General features: G+C 38.7%; 1 protein-coding gene across 1 annotated transcript; it reads left to right on the forward strand.

The window, feature by feature from the left end:
• Nucleotides 1-52: 52 nt before the first annotated feature.
• Nucleotides 53-13,178, forward strand: LOC129247315 (alpha-1-inhibitor 3-like). The gene is made up of 13 exons (XM_054886401.1): nucleotides 53-75; nucleotides 4,380-4,785; nucleotides 4,859-5,112; nucleotides 6,827-7,567; nucleotides 7,634-7,898; nucleotides 7,970-8,264; nucleotides 8,343-8,511; nucleotides 8,570-8,748; nucleotides 9,643-10,181; nucleotides 10,257-10,613; nucleotides 10,681-11,217; nucleotides 12,526-12,816; nucleotides 12,895-13,178. Exons 1-13 carry the CDS (start codon nucleotides 53-55, stop codon nucleotides 13,138-13,140), a joined length of 4,302 nt encoding a protein of 1,433 aa, XP_054742376.1. The 3' UTR covers nucleotides 13,141-13,178.
• Nucleotides 13,179-20,956: the final 7,778 nt, after the last annotated feature.

The following is a 20,956-nucleotide window of genomic DNA, read 5'->3' on the forward strand; positions in this document are numbered from 1 at the left end:
CCTTCATACAACTGACCCAAAAAGGGATCGGAATAATGCCGAGTGTCACAGCATGTACCTCGCCGCCTATGTACTGTAAGTAAGGGCGCCCTCGAAATACGAGAGCTGAAATTTTGTTAACTTCAGGAGATCCCTCGAGTGTCTCCGATCCTATCGTGGATAGAGAGATTTCGCGACCTTACTGGTGTGTGTAGTTGCCCTGGGTTCGCTACGTAAATGCGAAGCCCATCTTTCCAGTAGCAGACCGCAAGTAATCAACGGGATCCCAATCCTATCGTTTTGTAGGGTTACTATGTCACAGGTCCTCTGTCTAGCCCGGATCGCAGTTTCTAGCAATGTCGTTACGACCAGGTACCCTGATCAGCCTGCGATCCCAACCAGTCTTGCTTTAGAGAGTATAACAGAATACAAGAACAAAAAAACAATGCTTGTCTGTTTGAATAGATGAGTCGTCGGAGTGGATCAATCGAACTAATTGTGAATTCCACTAATAGTTAGAGTAATTTACAAATCAGGGCTTATTTTTATTTTTATCCAGCAAATATTACTGACATAGAAATTTTTCTCAAAAACATTTTTAGGGTCCTATTCGGCTCATGTTTAAAGCAGATGGTGCATAAGTTAATAAGAAAATTGATGTGCTAAGTGGAGCATTCTTCGCATATTTGAAAAATTAGCAGTTATGATTTATTTGCTCAAATTCGGAGCGTAAAATCAAATGAGCATCAACTTGATTTTTGACTTTTCCAAATGGGAGTTTTTGGGTGGTGGCTCGTCTGGGGTCTTCCATTCGACACTTTGACGCTTATTTTCAAGTTCATGTTGGAAACACCACGTTTCATCACCAGTAAAAATGTTTTGAAGGAGATTCACGTTGTTTCTCGCCGCTTTAATGAGGTCTTTCGAATGTTGAATTCTGAGAAATTTTAGGTCCTCAGTTATCTTGTGCGGAATGAAACGTGCACAGACCTTTCGTAAGCATAAATTATCAGTTAAAATACGATAAATCGATGTTTTAGAGATATTCAATTCCAATTTCATGAATTTTAATTATGATTTCGGATCATTTCTGATAAACTTACGAACAGTTTCGATGGAGTTTTCGGTGATTACTGATTTTGGGCGGTCCGTATGTTCATTGTCATTTGTGTCCTCACAATCATCTCTGAAACGGCACGGGGTAGACAATGATCGCCATAAACTATTTTAATCAATTCAAATATTTCAGTAAACATTTTACCGATTTTGAAACACAATTGGACCCTTGGTTGAAACTCTTTTTGGTACCGATGGTACAAACCAACTGACACTTTAGACGCAATAAACGAATGTTTATTCCACTGAAACGAATGTCACCACTAACTCATTAAAAAAATGATCAAAAGCGAACTACCTTGGCATCAACCTTGATAAAATGTACACCTAGAACTATCATCTTGAGAAAGTTAACGCAAAAACCACAAGATCATTATTTGCCTGCACAAGGCTTTCTGAAAAAACATGCGGCCTGAGCCACGGAATGTCACTTACACTCTCCTAGCATGGTGGTCTTTAGGTGGTCTACACCCGTTTTTGGGCGTTTGGCTGAGCTTCTCCTCCTATTTGTTGTGCTTACCTTGATGTTTTCCACAAAGGGAAGGACCTACAGCTTTATGCAGTCTCCGAACGGCAGATGGGTTTTTATGAGGGGTTTCCTCATGGAACAAATGCTCTCGGAGGCTTGCCATTGTCAGCTGGGGAGCGACCACTATGAGAATCAACTTTTTATATCCATTGTTTCATGCTCGGGATTTCAAATCAGTACACTTTCGCATACTAGTCACGCACCAAGCCATTCGGCTTCGACGACCGACTGACTAGCTTAGAATTTGCTAAAAAGTGCCTTGGTCTATACAGTGACTCCAAAATGTCTTCACCATGCTTAGCCCCCTTCGTGACAACACCCATTTAAATACTTAACCTTTGATAACAAACAACTGAAAGATACTTTATTCACACCGTACATCATTGCAATAATATTTGAATTTCTTATCTTTCCATAATAGAGAAGAAGAGCGTAAGAGTTGGTAGGGAGCGCGCGTGTAAGTCTCAGTTGATTAAAAGCAGAATTATCGCGCTTGATAGAATTTGATCGAACCGGCTTAGCGACTTGAGACAAACTCAAAAGTAATTTCACTCGAAAGTAAAGACTTTATAGCATCTTTTAATGAGTTACAACAAGGATTGATACTAATTTCATAGGTGATTTTGCAATCGACTTTAGTCGCAGCCGAGCTGTGTTTTGGTGCGCGTTGTTGTTACGCGTTTATCAGTTTAGTAGTTGTGAATAATTGGATTTAACTTTATTCTGAAGAAGGCAGTGTTTGTTAAGTGACCGGTTTTTACGTTTTGTTTTCTTTTGTTTTGCTTTGCGTGGCTTTCTCGTTCGGCGTCATGCGGCAACGTTTGATGCTTCTATTATTAGCCATCTTGCAAATCGTCTTGACGGTAAATGCAAATGGGTGAGTTTATTTTTTACTTTTTATATGAATTGCGGGTTATTAGATAATTTTCAAACTAAATATTATTACAATTTCCTTTAATATTTTAATAGTTGGTAAAAACTTAGAAATTGCTGGTTTTAATCGAGTTTGTTTTTAGTAAATTAACCTTAGACGCATAAAAAAAGTGATATGAGCGGTTTTTAATGAATAAAATTATGCATTTCATTTGAGAAGATAGTGCTATCAAAAATTGTATGTTCTGCACCCAAATTAACTCAATTTAGATTATTTCTTTGTCTCTATTCTTTGTCTAAATACCAAAATAACTAAAACCCATATCAGCCACTGACATAGGTGCAGCTTATCTATCGTCTGAATGCAGTTACAGTGTGATCTCTATAATGCGAACCTCCAGCCAAGCAGAATTTTACGGCACTCCTCAAAAAAGATTCTTCAATCTGAATAGTCAAAAGTTGTTACTGCATCGAATAGTTTCAGAACCGGAGCGTATGTATCCATTCGGACGGCATGATCCAGACAACGAAGCCACTGGATCTTTATTCGCTGCAGTACGTCTATGTCGTCGTAAAGCACATACAACTCTTTGTTCCATCGTCTTAGATACTCACCGTCACCAACGTGCAAAGTCCAAAAATCTTCCCCCGAATCTTTCTCTCAAACAATCCAAAGAACGTTTGTGGCACGTCCGGGAAGTAAAGGCAACCCGCACGACAATAACCACCTTTTCACATGCCACTTAAAACCTACTCATCTAACACCCCTCTCCCTCTGGACCTAACCTGTCGAAATAGCATGTAGGTCTAAGTAGGGTCTACCTTTAGATGGGTTAGACGAAGACGACCGGTGGCTCCTACACTGACGGTGGCTCCTGCTACAACAACAACGTCTCACCGGATACTGTTATCGTCCAAGGTCCTGTGCGATACATTAGGAATGAGGAATGAGAGTATTATAAAGTGTTAGTTGTGTTCGTCGTGAGGGGACTTTACTACTCAGTTGCCTACTTAGTCCAAAGTAGCACTTGTTGATAAGAGAGATTAACCGTTGGATTTCAAAGCTGACATTCCAGCTCAAAGATTCCAGCGTAAGGCCTGTTTATCAACGTTCTCGTCGCTCTTTCTCAGCGTGCGGCCGATCCACTTCAATTTCTTTTGTCGTATTTCGGTTGCTACGTTCACCTGAGAGGCTTTCCTCAACAAATCAACATTGGTTTTTGTTCGCGGCCAGAAAGTTAATATGATGTGCCGAGGGCAGTAGTTAATAAATATTGGCAGTCGTTTCATGATCATGTTACTGTTTTGCCACATTGAAGCGAGGATTAACAAAGGCATTGAGAAATGTGGATGCCAGCTTCTATCTTAGACTAATGACGGCTGGTATGTAGATACTAATCTTCATTATGCTTTATTTCAATTGAGTGGATGTGGAATTATGTTACTCAGTGGGTATAGAAAAAAAAATAACAGAAGCGCAGACCCATCAAAAGAAGTAGTTTTTGAATGAATAAGCGGTGAAAAAATTTAATGATGCGCCTTCTTACCAAAGTTACAAAACACCTTTTTTTAGTTCAGCCCAAAACATTCCAGAACATTTCAAGAACGTTATTATATTTATACGAAATAATAAACCCTAAATATTTACAATTTGAGTAATAACAATTTTCTGGAACATCGATAAATCGTAAATGTCGTTAGTTCTAATCAACTCGCGCAATATTTGGTTCGGATTAAAGAGGTTATACTGTAATATTTTTCCACCTATGCCAAGCATTGACCTACCGGCTTTTTATGCTAATTACCATATACTCGTTACTCTAACACACAAGTGTAACCAACTCTCCCTCAATGTACTCTACACTACTCTTCTCTCTAGCAGCCGATACACAGTTGTCGCTCCCGGCACAATACATGCAGACAGGCAATACAATGTTGCTGTCGCTCTTCACCAAGCCACTGAACCGGCTACGCTGAAGATCACTCTTGCGGGCCCAGAGTACAATGACGCTAAAACCGTAGAGCTACAACCGCATGAAGTGAAGCAGATTATCTTCGATGTGCCCATTCTACGCGAGGGCGATTTCAATATCACTGCCGAGGGTGTAGCTGGCGTGATCTTCAAGAATTCGACAAAACTCAATCGCAACGTCTTTCAGACACACACAAAGATACAAACAGATAAAGGAAAGTATAAGCCTGGCGATTTGGTTAACTTTCGTGTCATTTTCTTGGATGAAAATCTGAGGCCAAGTGGTCCGTCGTCCAAAAGTGTGATCTGGTTTGAGGTAAGAGTTATTATAAAAGAAATCGCAATTCTTTAATAATTTGAACTAATTTACTATTCATCCCTTTTGTTAGGATGGCAAGCGCAATCGCATCAAGGAATTTAAAAACATTACTGTCGTCAACGGTGTTTATACGGGCAAATTTCAGATTTCCGAATATCCCGTTTTGGGTAAATGGCGCTTGGCCATCGATAACGGTGGTTGGCGTAGAACGATCGTTAGCTTCGATGTGGAAAAATATGTTTTGCCCAAATATAAGGTCAGCGTTGATGCCACCTCGCAAGTGTCGGTGAAGGACGGAGATATGCAGGTGGTGGTGAGAGCAAAGTGAGTACATATATGCACACATACATACATTTGTTGGCAGTGCACTTTTAATAAAACAATAGGAATTGACTTAACACATTTTAGCTGTCAAGCTAGCAGCAATTGAGATTAGATAAAGCAATTAATTTACGTTACATTTAATTCACAAATGTACCTTAAAGCTCCATATCAATACTGGAGGATTCAAAAAGCAAAAACTTTTCAGAAACTCAGTCCTACAACAAAAAGTGGTAAGGACAAATAAATGGTGTTGTTATAAATCTATTGTAGAGAGACTTGCAGATCATTCTTAATATTCGATGTGACTAGTACAACCAAATACGTTTCTAAGAATGAAATTTAGAGCAGATGACAGGCAACGAACGCGTCTAAGATGCACTGCACTATTAGGCAGGAGCCTCATATATCCGAGCAACTTGGACTCACCCGCTAGCTTTGCTTTGGGCTTTCAAATGAAATGTCTAGATTTATGCAAGGCCTGTAAAGCCTATAAACATGGAACTACTAACAGAACAAAGACAGCAAACTGTTTTGAGATCTAGTCATTAATGTCATTTATGAGTAAAGGGTGGCTAAGTTTCAAGGGCCGGTGTTGATTTTGAATAAAATACAAGTTTTTTAAGAAATTATTGTCATTTCTCTTTATTATGATTATATAATATTCGCATGGCCCAATTACGTATAGAACAAAATATTGGCCAAATGGCCGCCACAGCCTCGGCGGCACACCTCCATCCGAAAGTCAAAATTTTCGATGACGCTGAGGCATAATGGAGGTTCTATGCCGTTAATGTGCCGAATTATCTCATCCTTTAGCTCTTGAATTGTTGCTGACTTATTGACGTACACCTTTTCTTTCAAATAACTTCAAAGAAAGAAGTCCAACGGTGTCAAATCACATGATCTTGGCGCCCAATTGGCATCGCCGCGACGTGAGATTATTCGGCCATCAAATTTTTCGCGCAAAAGGGTCATTGTTTCGTTGGCTATGTGACAAGTGGCACCGTCCTGTTGAAACCACATATCGTCCACATCCATATCTCCCAATTCGGGCCATAAAAAGTTCGTTATAATCTCACGATAGCGAACACTATTCACAGTAACTGCCTGACCGGCCTCATTTTGGAAAAAATACGGCCCAATGATGCCGCCGGCCCACAAACCGCACCAAACAGTCACTCTTTGTGGGTGCATTGGTTTTTCGGCAATCACTCTTGGATTATCATTCGCCCAAATGCGCAACTCTGCTAATTTACGAATCCACTGAGGTGAAAATGTGCCTCAACACTGAAGATGAAGTGCGCGATATGCATTTTGATTTGAACGCCCGTTTTCATAATAAACCTGAATAACTTTAACGCGTTGCTCGATTTTGTATCTTTCCATGGTTCAAATTGAGTTAGTCTAAAATTGATAAATGTCAAATTAAATGCAGAAAGAAACTTTATTTTTAGGTGTGGTTCACATTCAACATCGGCCCTTAAAATTTAACCACGCTTTATAATCAGCTCCAAACTAGTCAAGCCAAGGAAACTGGTATTATACCTAGTTCTCAAAGCCTGCTCAGTCTCTCTTTTCTGCGTTCTCGGGCATATGATTATCAGTAAAATTTTGAAACCGATGTCTGAAATGTGGACAACTTCTTCTGAATATTAAAAAATTCAAAGACTTTACGGCTTTCAAAAATGTCTAAGTTACTCCCCTTTTCTTTCAGTTACACTTACGGCAAACCAGTAAACGCTAAAGTTACGCTAATCCTCAGCTTAGATAGCTTTTATCATTTCAACAACAATGATAAGACCAGATCCACGCCTACACAAATAATTAAGACCACCGATATGGTAAATGGTAAGGCCAAATTTGATCTCAGCGTCAAACAGTACAAAGACAGTTTCCTGGACTTCAGAACTGCACCGCTTGATATAACCGCAACGGTTGAAGAAAATTTCACCGGTGTCAAAATCAATGGCTCAACACGTGCAACACTCCATAGAGACCGTTACCACATTAGTTGCACGAGTTACGTAGAATGCAACAACTTCAAAGCGGACGAGGAAGTGGAAATGTCATTCCGTGTACTGCTCGTCGATGGAACTACTTTGAAGGATACAAATACACCCGTGCGATTGCGTTATATCGAAACACTTGACAAGTATTATTACAAAGATGATGCACTACCCGAACCCAAAATAGAGCATCAAGTGCTGGAGTTCGAGAGTAAATTGAATGTCAACAGTACAGCGGTTTTCAAGGTGAAGTTGCCAGATCTGGAAGTATTCAAAGGCTACGCGCACTACTTTAAAGTACAAGTACTGTTTAAGGATGAGATACACAATGTGACCAGCTCCTACCAGAAGCGGGCGCCAAACGTTACAGATCAGAAAGAAACAAAGGAACCTGAGAACCCTAAGCCGTACTTTACGACGCATTTGGAATACCCAAAAGGACGGCACGCGTGAGTAATATTGTGAAGTATATAGCTGTATGTAGAGAAACGAGTGTACTCCTGTGTGGTTTTCAGTTTCAACGCCGACGAGCAAATCATTGTGACTATCAACTCCAGTGCGCCTTTGAGCTATTTTGATTACAACATCGTCGGTCGTGGCAATATCTTAGTTAGTGAGCGCGTTTTTGTGCCCAACAAGGCTAAAACCTATGATTTGACCTTGACACCAACATTTATGTGGATGCCATATGCGCGATTTTATGCCTATTTCATTGATGAACTGGGGGAATTTCATTACGACGAGACGATTTTCAATATCAAAGTTGAAATGCAAAACAAGGTTGGGTGTTGGCGCGCGTCTCCCCTTGCTCGCTTTTTCATATTCTATTGCCTTTTCACTCTTTTTTTCAGTTGGAAATCTCTGCGCCAGCTCAAGTGAAACCTGGGGCAGACGTCGCTCTTCACATCAAAACTACTCCCAATTCCTTCGTTGGCTTGCTCGCCGTTGATCAGAGTGTTCTTCTCTTGGGTCGCAACAACGATGTCTCACAGAATGATTTCAATTGGCGTCTAACTTCGTATTCAACTTTTACCCCTTGGCAAGGTGGCTACTCGCGTTATCCGGGTGGACATACTGGCGTTGTGACATTAACCAATGCCAATTACTTCTACAACTACACGGCGCCCCATACATCTATCGGAGACTGTAATATTTAAAAACCAAAATTTTAAACTGTATTGGATTACAGTAATTTTTTTTTTTTGTTTTTTGTAAACTCTTTAGTGGACAACCGTTTTCAAGATCTCACCGCTCTACGCGTACCAGAGGGCTCTGTATCACTCGTAGCTAAGCCAGCTTCCGCGTCCCCTGTGGCCCAAAGCTCAACTGCAAACAAGGATATTGCGGTTCGAACAGATTTTTCAGAGACATGGATTTTTGCCGATATTGAACAGTAAGCTAAGGCGTAAGATCTCGATTTGAAAAACTATTTTAATAATTTTTCTCTTAAGCACCGAAACGGCAGAATTCACATGGACTAAGAAAATCCCTGACACCATAACTTCATGGGTCGTGTCTGGTTTCGCGCTACACGCGGAGAAAGGACTTGGTGTAACTACCCATACAACCGACATTGTGACATTTCAGCCATTCTTTATATCAATCAGATTGCCGTACTCAGTGAAGAGAGGTGAGCCAAATCTTGAAATTTTTAAGCATAATTTAGACGTTTAGAAATTACAGCAGAGCTTTCAAAATGCGCCGAGAAAATTATGATAAATTAAAAAGAAAATAATAAAAGGCCGTTTATAGCTGATTTTATTATGCCGATAACACATTTTTGTTCTCTTAAACTTCTGTTAGGTACTGGAACCATTGTAGTTGATGTGAACTTTAAAGTTTGTAGTTAAATTTTTATTTAAAGGGAAATTTAGTAAGGAGAGGAAAATAAATAACGGCTAGCTTTGTTTGCCATAGTTGCGCGAATAGCAGACTTTTACTTTAACTTTCATTTTATGAAGTGGTTGAGAAAACGAAAATAGTAAAAGTGCATTTTGAAGTCAGGAATAGTTTATCGGCTTGGTTAGTGAAGTTTACTTTATTGGTTAGATTAGAGAATGGCGTTACAGGTTCTTATAAAAGAAAGCAAACGACAAATTTTAACTAAAAAATAATGACAATTTGGGCCAGAAAGGTTTCATGGCTCACGGCATTTGGGTTTTGCATATGATATCCGGCATTATTCGCAGCCGCTGCGATCTAAATTTTAGCCGTATGGCGTCCATGGCTGTCTTAGCTGTCAAATCATAGTTACTCTTATCGATACCGACAGTTCGCATGTAGCTAAACCAAAACGACATAAAGTCGGAGATCACTAAGTGCCCGATAGCTGCCTGAGTCAATTATATACTACTAACGAAGCTCTGTATACTCAACCTCCAAGCAACCTTCATTTATTGGGTATACAATAAGCAGATACGAAATTATTTTTTTTTTTTTTACCTCTACAACCTGATTTTCGACTTAGTCAGCTATTGCTGGCGCTCAAAAAATGTTATTTTGTTAACCACTTTCCCCCCCAAAGGTGAGGTCATTAACATACCAGCTCTAGTCTTCAACTACCTTGACAAGGATCTGGACGTTGAAATAACACTCGACAATACAGATGGCGAGTACGAGTTCACCGAAATCTCCAATGAGGTCATCAGCGAACCCAAACGCGTAAAAATCGTGCGTGTGCCCGCACAGTCCTCAGCAGGGGTGGCATTTATGTTGCGCCCCAAAATAATTGGCAACATTATGTTGAAGTATACAGCCATATCGCCACTTGCAGGAGATGCTATACATAAAATGCTGAAAGTAGTTCCCGAGGGTGTGACAGAGTTTGCCAATCGCGCTTTCTTTATAAATCTAAAAGAAGCGCCAGAGTTTCAACAAAAATTCGACTTGGTGCTACCGGCAGATGTTGTGCCCGACTCAGAGCATATTGAAGTTTCTGTGATCGGTGACTTACTAGGACCACTTCTTAATAATCTCGATCGATTATTGCGCATGCCAAGTGGCTGTGCTGAACAAACCATGTCGACGTTGATGCCAAACTATTTGGTATTGAAGTATCTGAAGGTTTGTATTTTGCAACCATTAACGTCAACTTTAAGCTAAAGAGTCAATGTTACTTTTCTGCTTTTTGTCCCACAGAACATCAACAAGTTAACGCCAGCTTTGGAAACCAGAATTCTACAGCACCTGGAAATGGGCTATCAACGCATGCTGGGCTTTAGTTTGAATGATGGCTCCTTTATTGCTTTCCGTGCCAAGGATCAGCATGAGAATGGCTCGGTTTGGCTTACGGCATACGTTGCGCGTTCGCTACATCAACTGCAAGAATTCATAAAAGTAGATGATGCAGCATTAGACAAGAGCTTAGACTATCTGGCTAAACGCCAAGCGACCAATGGGAGCTTTGTAGAGATAAACCAATTTCTCTTCGGTGCAGAGCGTCAGCATGGCGTACCGTTAACGGCACATGTGCTGTTGGCCTTCCTAGAAAACAAGGTAGCACTTTGTCCAGAAAAATTGTAAAACATATACCAAATATTCCTTTTTTTTCCAAAACACCTAGCAATTCGCTACGAAGTATCAAACTAACATCGACAATGCATTCAAATTTATTCTGGAGAACATCGAGAAGACTGATAGCATTTACGCCAAAGCACTAACGGCTTATACCCTACAGAGGGCCAATCATCCCTTGGCTGCAAAACATCTTAGCTTATTACAGTCAGCTGCGAAATCGACTGAAGATCGCAGGTGGTGGTCGGCTGTTGAATATCAACCAAGGCAGTGGTGGCGTTGGACTCCTAACGGTGATGTAGAGATCACTTCGTATGTGCTCTTGACCCTACTTGACAAAAATGTTGGAAGTATTGAAGATTTGCTGCCCATTGTTAAGTGGTTGGTGGCACAACGTAATAGCTATGGTGGTTTCATTTCTACCCAAGACACTGTGGTGGGATTGCACGCCTTAATTGAGTTCGCAGAGAAGGCGCAGTATGAACCAGGCTTAATGGATATTGAAGTGATGGCGAAGGGTGGTGCAGAGCGCACGGAAAGTATCAAGGTAACCGAGGATAATGGGCTGCTCCTACAAAGTGTGGAGGTGAGTAAAGAAATAGCGGGGCAACTAAATTATATAGAGAAATCAATAGTTTTATTATTGCCGTATCCGAAAATATAATATCTGTAATGTATGAAAGCAAATAACTAAGCACAAAATGCTGCGATTCGCACAGAGTTCTTTTTTTTTTGAAGCTGATCACTCACGACAGATTTCCTTCTACAAAAGTGGCACACACTTAGAAAAGGGCGCTGGCTATAAGTCGAAATGTGTTAAAAAATCATGAATTCAGTTTTCAATCTGCAGCATACTCAAAATTACTGAAGTGATTGGAATACAGCTTTTCGCAATAAAACTTTGACAGGTTTACTATCAATCTGCATTAAACAAATTAATCACTTACTTCCTATCAAACTTCAAAGGAAAGCTTTAACTATTTATCGAAATATAATTTATACTGCAACAAAAACCATGTAAAGCAGAGATTTGAACTTTGTATAAAATTTTCAAGTAGGTCAAAAATGAGAATTTTTTTGGTCGTGGTCACCTTCTCCACATTTTTTTTTAAATCGAAGAAAACAATCAACACAAAAAACAATCATCGCGAATTTTCAGCCACTTGAAATTGGCCTTAATCGTCTGGCTGCCAAACCCGAGCCCAGAGAAAGTGCACAACACTCTCCTTCTCTGAAAGGTCCACACAGCTTCTGTGAATGGGGATTAGTTGGTAAACCGAAGTTTGAGTATGTCGATCGCCGAATGACCGGTAAACACAGCTACGAGTTCGGAAATTAAATGTCGTGGAGTCCCCAGGACTTTCTGCGTCCTACGTCAATTGTACTGGGGTTAAAGGGTTTTCGAAGTAGTATATGACGAAATGTAGCTACATTTGATCTGCGCTTTTCTGAGAAATAAGTTGTGCAAGTACGCTTTAACAACAGTCAGTGAGATGCCAGTTGGCCGGCTACGAGAAATTTGGATTAACTATTGGAAACAATTTTAATATCTCCCTCGCTCCCGCGTTCTCTAAGAATGTTGCATTCCAGCAGTATTGCAAAGACTAAGATAAATTAGCTGATTTAGAGAAAATTCCTGCTCCGACTCCCGATTCCATTTTGGGAGCTTTAGTGAAAACAGCGGTGCCAGCGTCGGTGCAGATTTTTCCCAGATTTTCCAGTTCGGGGATAGAGAGTAGAGTTAGTACTAGTAATAAAAATTTAGTTATAAAACACAATATAAGGACTTTTGCATTTCTTTTCCAATTACTCCTTTTTTAATTCCAGCAGCTATTTTCCCTTACCTAAGAACCAGACTCAGCTATTTCATCCAATTTTGTTTATTTTGCCACAGCTACCACAAAAAACTCTTTCAGTGGATTTCAATGCGAAAGGTAAAGGCGCCGCCTTAGTACAAATCGCCTATCAATACAATGTCGTCGAGAAGGATCCCAAACCAAGTTTCAACATCCAAACCGTTATCAAAAAGGATACGCCAGTCTTGAAGTTGGAAATGGAAGTGTGTCTTGAATATGTCGGCGAGGGAGAAGCTTCCAACATGGCGCTTTTGGAAGTCACACTTCCTTCCGGATTTGTGGCCGATGTGGACACTTTCGAGTATATTGAGTCCGTGCCACACGTTAGAGTAAGAAAATGCACTTAAATTATGATAACCAAGAAACCTATTGTCTATTTTCTTAAATTTATTTAAATTCATTTGCAGCAAGTGGAGAGCCAAAAATCGGACACCTTAATTGTCATCTACTTTGAAAGTTTATCGAAAGGTGCACCGCAGTGCTTGCCAATCGAGGCTTTGCGCCAATATGCCGTCGCACGCCAGAAACCGGCCTCAATTGTGCTGTACGACTACTATGACACGTTGAAGAGAGCGACCGCCTACTACGAAGTTACTTCGAAGATGTGCGATATTTGTGAAGATGATGAGGAATGCAAGAAAGCCTGTCAGTGAAGTGGTTTTCAAATAGAAATCCATGTACGCGCTTAAAAAAATGTGTAGTTGCTAGAGCTCCGTTTCCTCTTGGTTTTTTCAATATTGCAATAAATGAACTGGAGAAACTCGTTGATTTTTTTTATTGTAAAAAACAATCATAACAAATTGCATATTATCCCACAAGCATTTAAAAGGTAACGAAAACTCAGCAAACGAAAACTCAGTAAACAGATGTAATTAAGAGCATAAGAATTTAATGATTATTCCACCCCTTTTTGTGCCTGGAAATTTACTAGATCTAAGTCCACACCAATAACTAATAAAGTAATCGGTTCATTAACCACATTGGCTGCGGCCTTGGTTACAAATATAATAAATGCATAAATCAGAAAAGAAGAATATTAAATTTTTTAAACGGCAAGGTACACAATTTCTCTTTTTAATAGTCTTTTTTCATATACAGGGCGTCCGGTGACTAGGATTTAACCGCTAAGCCTAAGAGCGGCATGCATGCTCATTTATATAGCTCTATTATTCGAATGGTTTATGCAATCACGATGTCGCAGTGGACGGGTGATCAATCGCAATCGAAGCGTAAATTAAGGCCAATGATTCGTGTGCAACTTTTCATTGAAGTTTTTTTTCACGATACAATATTCGAAGTTTACGTGATGCCTCAAGTAAAGATTTTATTCGTTCATGGATGCGAAAGGTCCTGGCAACAAGGTCGATGGCAAACAATTCACGGCCGGAGCCCACCCGAACATGGAGAGCAAATGAAAATAATTGAACTCGTCGCTAAAAGTTTGCACGATAATTCGCGTCAGTCCGTACGCAAGAGAGCGGCAGCCCCCGGACTTCTTTGGCTTGTGCCCGAAATATTGAGAAAGGATTTTAGATTTCACGCCTTTTAAATTCAAATCTTCTTTAAACCGCTTATGCCGAATTATTACAATTTGCATACAAATTTCTGCCAACCAATGTTGGATCTATTTTGTGCGGTAAACACTTTGGTGTGATGAAGCCCACTTTAAATGGTAAGTGTAAGTAGGCCAAATTTCGGCTACTGGTCACCTAAAAGACCGGACCCACTATTAAAGTATCAGTAACAACTTCATAGTCCCAAAATGGCAGCTTGGTGTGCATTGTCAAGATGTGGAGTAATTGAACCATCAACCATCTCAGCACTAAAAGAAAATATCGTTCGCGAGGTTAATGGCATCCCGACATCACTTCTTGAGCGTAAAGAGTACGGAGGGCAGATTCCAAGAGTGTTTCGGATATAACGGAAAAAAATTGATACTTGTCTTCCACGAAAAGTGATTGAATTCAGGCCCGTGCGCAGACCCTCAGATTTAGGGGCGATTCCAACTTTTGTTGCAGTCCGATATAATTTTGCTTGTGTTTATAAATTTATGACACAGTACACGCCTAAGTCACAGTTTTGGATATGATGAATCATTGATAGGTGATAAGGATAAATAATAATCAAAAAAAGATTGAAATTAATGTATTATAATATGCTTTATAATAACTCATCAATGTTCTCATGCTTGAACCCTGCAAACCCCGCCCCGTTCGCACGGGCCTGATTGAAATAAACTTTTATTAGTAGTAATTGTACCACCCGTCACCCTCTATTTATTGAAGTGCTCCTCTATACGAAATAAACTTAGTTTCAATATCGGCAGTACAAATGTACATAAAAATCATTTCAGTTACTTGCACGGAAAATACCAACGCAGGAGAAACAGTCGGCGCCATATCCGAATGGGTAAGTGCATGACTACCATTTGGGAGTGCATAAGTTCGAGTTTCCGTGCATGAAAATGATAGAAAAAGTTTTTCTAATAGCGGTCGCCGCTCGGCCGGAAAGGGCAAACTGCTGACTATATTTCTGTCAAGAAGAAGCTGCTCATTAAAACCATCTGCCTTTCGGAATCGGCTTAAAACTGTAGGTATCCCCGTTTGTGAAAAAACATCAAGACGCACGCCACAAATATGAATAGCAGTTCGGCCAAACACCTAGCAGAAGTGTACGCCCCAATTATTTATTTATTTGTTTATTTTTTTTTTTTTTTCGGAGAAAAGCAGTCACTTAAAAAAATTCACTAGCATATTTTTCTTTAGTAGATATTCAAAATTTATAATATAATTCAATTCCAATACTTTCTGAATTAAAAAATAAGTGGCAACTCCATTGAAAAACAAAAACATTTTTAACACAATTTGCGTGATATCCACATCCTATTACCTAATTCAACTGTGCAATTATTTAATATTTTTGCTTTTGGAGTTAGGTGGCAACCCGATAAGCACATAATTCTAATTATAACTATAATCTTTGTGCATAAAGTTCAATTGGTTTTTTTAATAATTACAATTTTTATTTAAAATTAAATGGCAACGCCATTTAAAAACGTTCTTGGATTAAAGCAATATTTACCCTAGAATTGATATACACATGTTTTATTTCTGTTACTTTTTTTAATTAATATATTTTTTGGTAATCAGTTTCTTAGTTTCAAAATAACAGATGGCAACGCCAACCAAATAAATTTTTATTGAAGATCATTTAAACACCTTTCTTCCGATATCCATATTTTAGCATTCCAAAGAAATTTACCATAAGTTGCTATTTTTGCAATAAAAAACATATGGCAACACCAGGCAGAAATATTTTTTTCTTACGGCTTCTTTACATTTAATACCTTTATCTTAATATTCAAGTGAAATGTGTGATAAGTTGCTATTTTGCAAAAAAAATCAGGTGACAACCCTATCAAGAAACAGTTCTTAGAATAGATATTTCCTAAAAATATTTGCCTTGATATCTTTGCTGTGATAATTACGCATATTTTCCAATAAATCACTGTTTTTAAAATACAAACAGGTGGCAACACGCCGTCAAAATAAGTTTTATGCACAAACATCTATGTACGTCCCATAGGCTTTCCAAAGGTGTAAAAAAGTTCAAAATCAGAACAATGGTTTTGGAGGATGTTCCTTCAAAGAAATTTTCTACGTTTTTATGTAGGTACATAAATCCATATACGAGTACATATGTATGTCGAGCTGTTATTTAATTTGTATGCCTGCTTTCCAAAATTTATCTACGCATCATAAATATATCTCCTGCTGTCAGTTTCGGGGTCTTTGATTTTTATTGCATTTTATTATTTATAACTCAATTTTAATTGTGTGCTTGCTTCATCACTTCATTACTTTTGCAAATTAACATTTCTGCCATTTACGGCGTTTCTTCACGCCATTAACATACCTACTTACATATACATATTTATCGAGACTTTTCTCACGTAGGCATATATACTATATACAAATATGAGGTGATTATACTCATAGCGTGCACATACATACATACATATAAATGTACAATAATATAACGCGAAATTCTCAAATGAAATTAGACGTTCGTGGTTGAAGGCATTAAAATCTTAAGCATAGCACTTAAGATAATTTGATTGAATCCAACTACACAACCAAATGTAGAACAGACATACATATATTTATCAAGTCATAAACAAGTTAATAAGATATAAACACGACAAGTCCAAAAATTTAAATTTACAGGAGAGCTATTTAAACATCAAAATTAATGAAAATTCGTACTGAAAACACATAAATACAAACAAAGTTTTAGTATAATATTTTACTTATAGGCATTGCAGTTGGCTCAGATCGAATATCTTCGAAAACTTAACTAATCATTTTTTTCTGTATGCTGAAATCTTTTAAATTCCGACGCTTAACAAACACCGTCGTTTCTTGCACCAGCGGCCTAGTTTTACTTTAGAGGGAGGACGCAAAACATTAGGTTTATTATTCTTCACTTTCTCATGGCATATGTATATAAATATATGGTATAAAATTTTCTTTAACTCCGATTGAAGCATAGAGCGAGAAAGAGAATAATGAAATCATTTTTCATCATCATTCATTTTTCATCAATCATTTTGCGAGCAAGTTTTTGAAAAACTTCCGAGTTTTATTAGAATTTCATAAATCCACTTCTACTGTGCGTCGCCAGCAGGTGCAAAGTGTGGCGTATCCAGCCAAATCGTCTGCGTTTGGTGATTTGTTCGTCTGGGAGTTCGTTGGTTAATTTAAGGAAGGGATTGAAGTCCATTGAAGCCTAATGTTTGCTTTTCGGTATGAGGTCTTGCGTTGTCGTGGTGAAACAAAACTTTGCGTCTATTCACTAAAAGCGGTCGATTTGTGTTAAGTGTCTCATTCAGGTTTGATAGCTGATGGGAATAATAATCAGCAGTTATCGTCTGGTTTGGTTCCAGAAGTTCATAATAAACAACACCGGCCATATCCCACCAAATAGACAGGAGAATCTTCTTGGGGTGAAGGCCATCTCTAGGGGTCGGTGTTTGCGGACAGGATTATTGAATTGAATTTAATTTAACGTCTGAGCTATCATATCGACTGTCAAGCTTGGTTCAGCTTCCACGAGTTCGAGCAAGGCGTCGGAGTTAAAGACTTCAGGGGCATCCGCCACGTCGCAGTTACCACTTTGGAATTTTGAAAACCTCTTTTGGGCAGTCCTTACACTCACGGTATCCTCTCCGTGAACAGTGTTTATTTCTGCAGCAGCAGTTGTTGCATTTTTACCACTTTTATAAAAAAAATACAAAATATGCCTCTTATACGCGTTCGAAGATTCCATTTTATTTTTTAACAACACGTGCTTATAAATATATAAATAAATAAATAAATAAATACGCACGAACTTATGGACTGATGTGATACATAACATATACGAGTACTGGTAAAAGTCATATGCAAGCACCATTGCGATCGATTCATGAGTGCTCTTATTTCATCTGCTCTTGCTCCAAATGGTACCACTGGTAATGTCCGCCAGTTGAAACTCGATAAAACAAGGATCCTGACACCCACAAGGTTTGATCGTTCAACCGAACAATCTCTGAAGGTTCTGTTAACAGCCTCGAGTGATTTCCGGAATACCCCTTAGTGAATTCTTCACATATTAGTTTTTTAAAGGCGCTTTATTTTATCAGTTCTATTGCATTTGTAAAATTTTGGGAGTTCTATGGCGATTTTCTATAGCAGAGTATGCAGAAATTTCCCAACATAAAATACAAAATAGTGTACCCTCATTTCATTGCAATGCAAAAACAAAAAAAAAAAACAAAGACATACAGAGCATTCACGCCGCAGTTTAAAAGATTATTTTTAATTTTTAAAAATTTAAGGTATTTAGTACTTTTTTGGGTATCCTTTATTATCAATTACGCTTAAAGAGTACGTGGCATGGAGTCAACCAATTTTTTTTTTGTATTCTGAACTAAGCTGGTTCCACTCTTAAGGTATTGCCATTTTCAGAACAGATTTATTATGGATGCCAATTTTTTTTATATTTGTTTTCAAAACTTATTCTACTTGAGGTGCTGGCTAACTGCTTTGAGAGGAAAGGATCATGTAATGGCATAGTGGATACTTTGAGAACAGTAACCAATCGAACTAGCAGAAAATACTAATTTAAATGAAGTGAGTCTTTAGAAATTTGCAAAGTACCAAATGAAGGCTGCCAGGGTTTTATTTTTCAATAAACACAATATTGAAAAAAAACCAATGGAGAGCCCAAACCGTCCCTTACACCTACATTCATTACAGTGGATCTCCTACTTGGTATTGCGAAAATTTGACTTTTTATTCATAATCTGCCACCTCAAGAAACCCAGAACTCCAAACTTTAAAAGTATTCATCCCAAGGTTGGTCAGCAATATAAATTCTGAGTTTGAACCAAACCAAATTAGAAATAGATTTTTTTGAAATTTGCATAAATTATCTCGTCTATGTTAGCACCAGTAGCGGCCGTCGCATAAGAATGGGTTGGTGCGTGGTTATTATTCGGAAGTGCTTGGACACAAAACACAAATTAATGATACAAAAAGTTGTTTCTAAGAGCGATCACCCTTTGGCAGGCAATTATAAACCACCGGGTATATGTCTGCCATGACAAAGTATACAGGGTCCGGCACTTCAAGTGTAGCCAACTTCAGACAAGGTATCAGCTGTCTCTTAGTTGGCTAAATGACAGTCCAGAGTATTTTTTACAAGCACACGGAAGCATTTTGAGGAGAGTAAATTCGAAAAATGGAAATCAGTAATGAATTTCAAACGTAATAGTGTGATTGCATTATATTTGGCTGGAAAATCACAACCAGCGATTGTTCGTGAGTTCGAGTACCTTAAAGTAAATAAAGTGTTGGTTTATCGCACCATTACTCGGTACAATGATACTGGTAGCAACGCGAAACGTCCTGGAGGTGGTCATCAAAAGACTGCAACGCCACGTGAAATGGTTCGAAAAGTGAAAAAGTGACTTGAGCGAAATCCCTGATGTAGTGGCAATCAAATGGCGAAACTAAAAAATTCTGACCGTAGCATCCGCCGCATACTGAAAAATGAGCTCAAAGTCAAGCCCTACAAGATCCAAAGGGCGCATGATCTACACCAAAGCAGCAACAAGTCAGACTTGAAAGAGCTTCGCTTGGCCGAAATCGGTAAATTTCCTCACATTGTGTTTTCTGACGAGAAAATTTTTCAAATCGAGCAATTCGTAAGCTCCCAAACCGATAGGCTTTATTTGACCGACCGTTCATACGAGAATTTGAGTCATCGATTGGCCACCAGAAGCCAGCACCCGCCACAGGTAATGGTTTGGGCCGCTTCAACCGCAGATGGGCACTCTCCAATCGTTTTCATCGAGCCTGGCGACAAGGTAAATGCGGAATATTATTGGGAAAGTATTCTGGAGATTGCTTTGAAGCCGTGGGCAGACAAACATTTCGGCGGCAGAACATGGACGTTTCACAGGGCTCGGCACCCTCTCACAAAGCTCGAGTGAACCAAGAATGATTAAAAAACAACTTTTCGAACTTCATAACGTCCATACTATGGCTCTCAAATTCACCAGACACTAATCCGATGCATTATTCTCTTTCAGCCATTTAGGAGAGGAAGGTCCGAACTAAAAGGTTCACCAGTCTCGAGGCGCTGAAAAATCCATTGTCCGCGAGTGGGCCAAAATACCTCCAAGTCACATTCGGGCAGCTTGCAATCCATTTCTGGACCGTCTCAAGGTCATAGTCAAAGCAAAAGTTGGTCATATCCAGAAAAGTAAACTGATTCTTAATTTTGTATTATTTTCACACCTTTTTTACTTTAAATTGAATAAAAGTAATTCTTCATACTAAATTTATGGCCTTTTTAATTGGTTACACTTCGAGTGCTGGGCCTGTACAAGTATATTTCCTGGAATTTTCGCTATTGGCCTTCTGTCGCAAAACTTTGTTGCGATTAAGTAAAATATTATGAGACCCCAGCGACTAAAATTTTTAAATTTTATTGCACTATGCAATTAAGCCTAAAATGTTCTTTCATACTATAAAGAGATTTACTTTCGTTAAAGGAATTTATTTTTATTTTTTAATTAAGTTTCTAATCTCCCGTGGGCAAAGTGTTAAATATTAAAGCAGCAAATATCAGTTATTTTTATTCTAAGCCTTGTATTTTACAGTAAAGAGAACTGGCACACACCTTCCATACACAATATTTTTTAACAATATGGACAGTTTAAAAAATGCATTATTTCACAAAAGGGCACTATTGTAAAGCAAGCAGAAAAAAAGAAACACATTTTTAAATTTACTTTCATAAAAAATTTATTTCCACAGCCACCTTTGCTTTACTTGCGGTTTGTTACCCATTTCTTTTTACCCCGTAACTTAAATTCTTGGCTCAGCTTTAATTAAAAATTCACACAAATCATAAAAGTCA

Source organism: Anastrepha obliqua, chromosome 5 (assembly GCF_027943255.1).
Source record: "Anastrepha obliqua isolate idAnaObli1 chromosome 5, idAnaObli1_1.0, whole genome shotgun sequence".
Taxonomy (NCBI): Eukaryota; Metazoa; Arthropoda; class Insecta; order Diptera; family Tephritidae; genus Anastrepha; species Anastrepha obliqua.

Coding starts and splice junctions, on each gene's coding strand:
- LOC129247315 (XM_054886401.1), top strand. CDS start 53: ATGTACCTCGCCGCCTATGTACT. Junction 76..4,379: donor TACCTCGCCGCCTATGTACT/GTAAGTAAGGGC, acceptor TCTCTCTAGCAG/CCGATACACAGTTGTCGCTC. Junction 10,614..10,680: donor TGGCCTTCCTAGAAAACAAG/GTAGCACTTTGT, acceptor CAAAACACCTAG/CAATTCGCTACGAAGTATCA.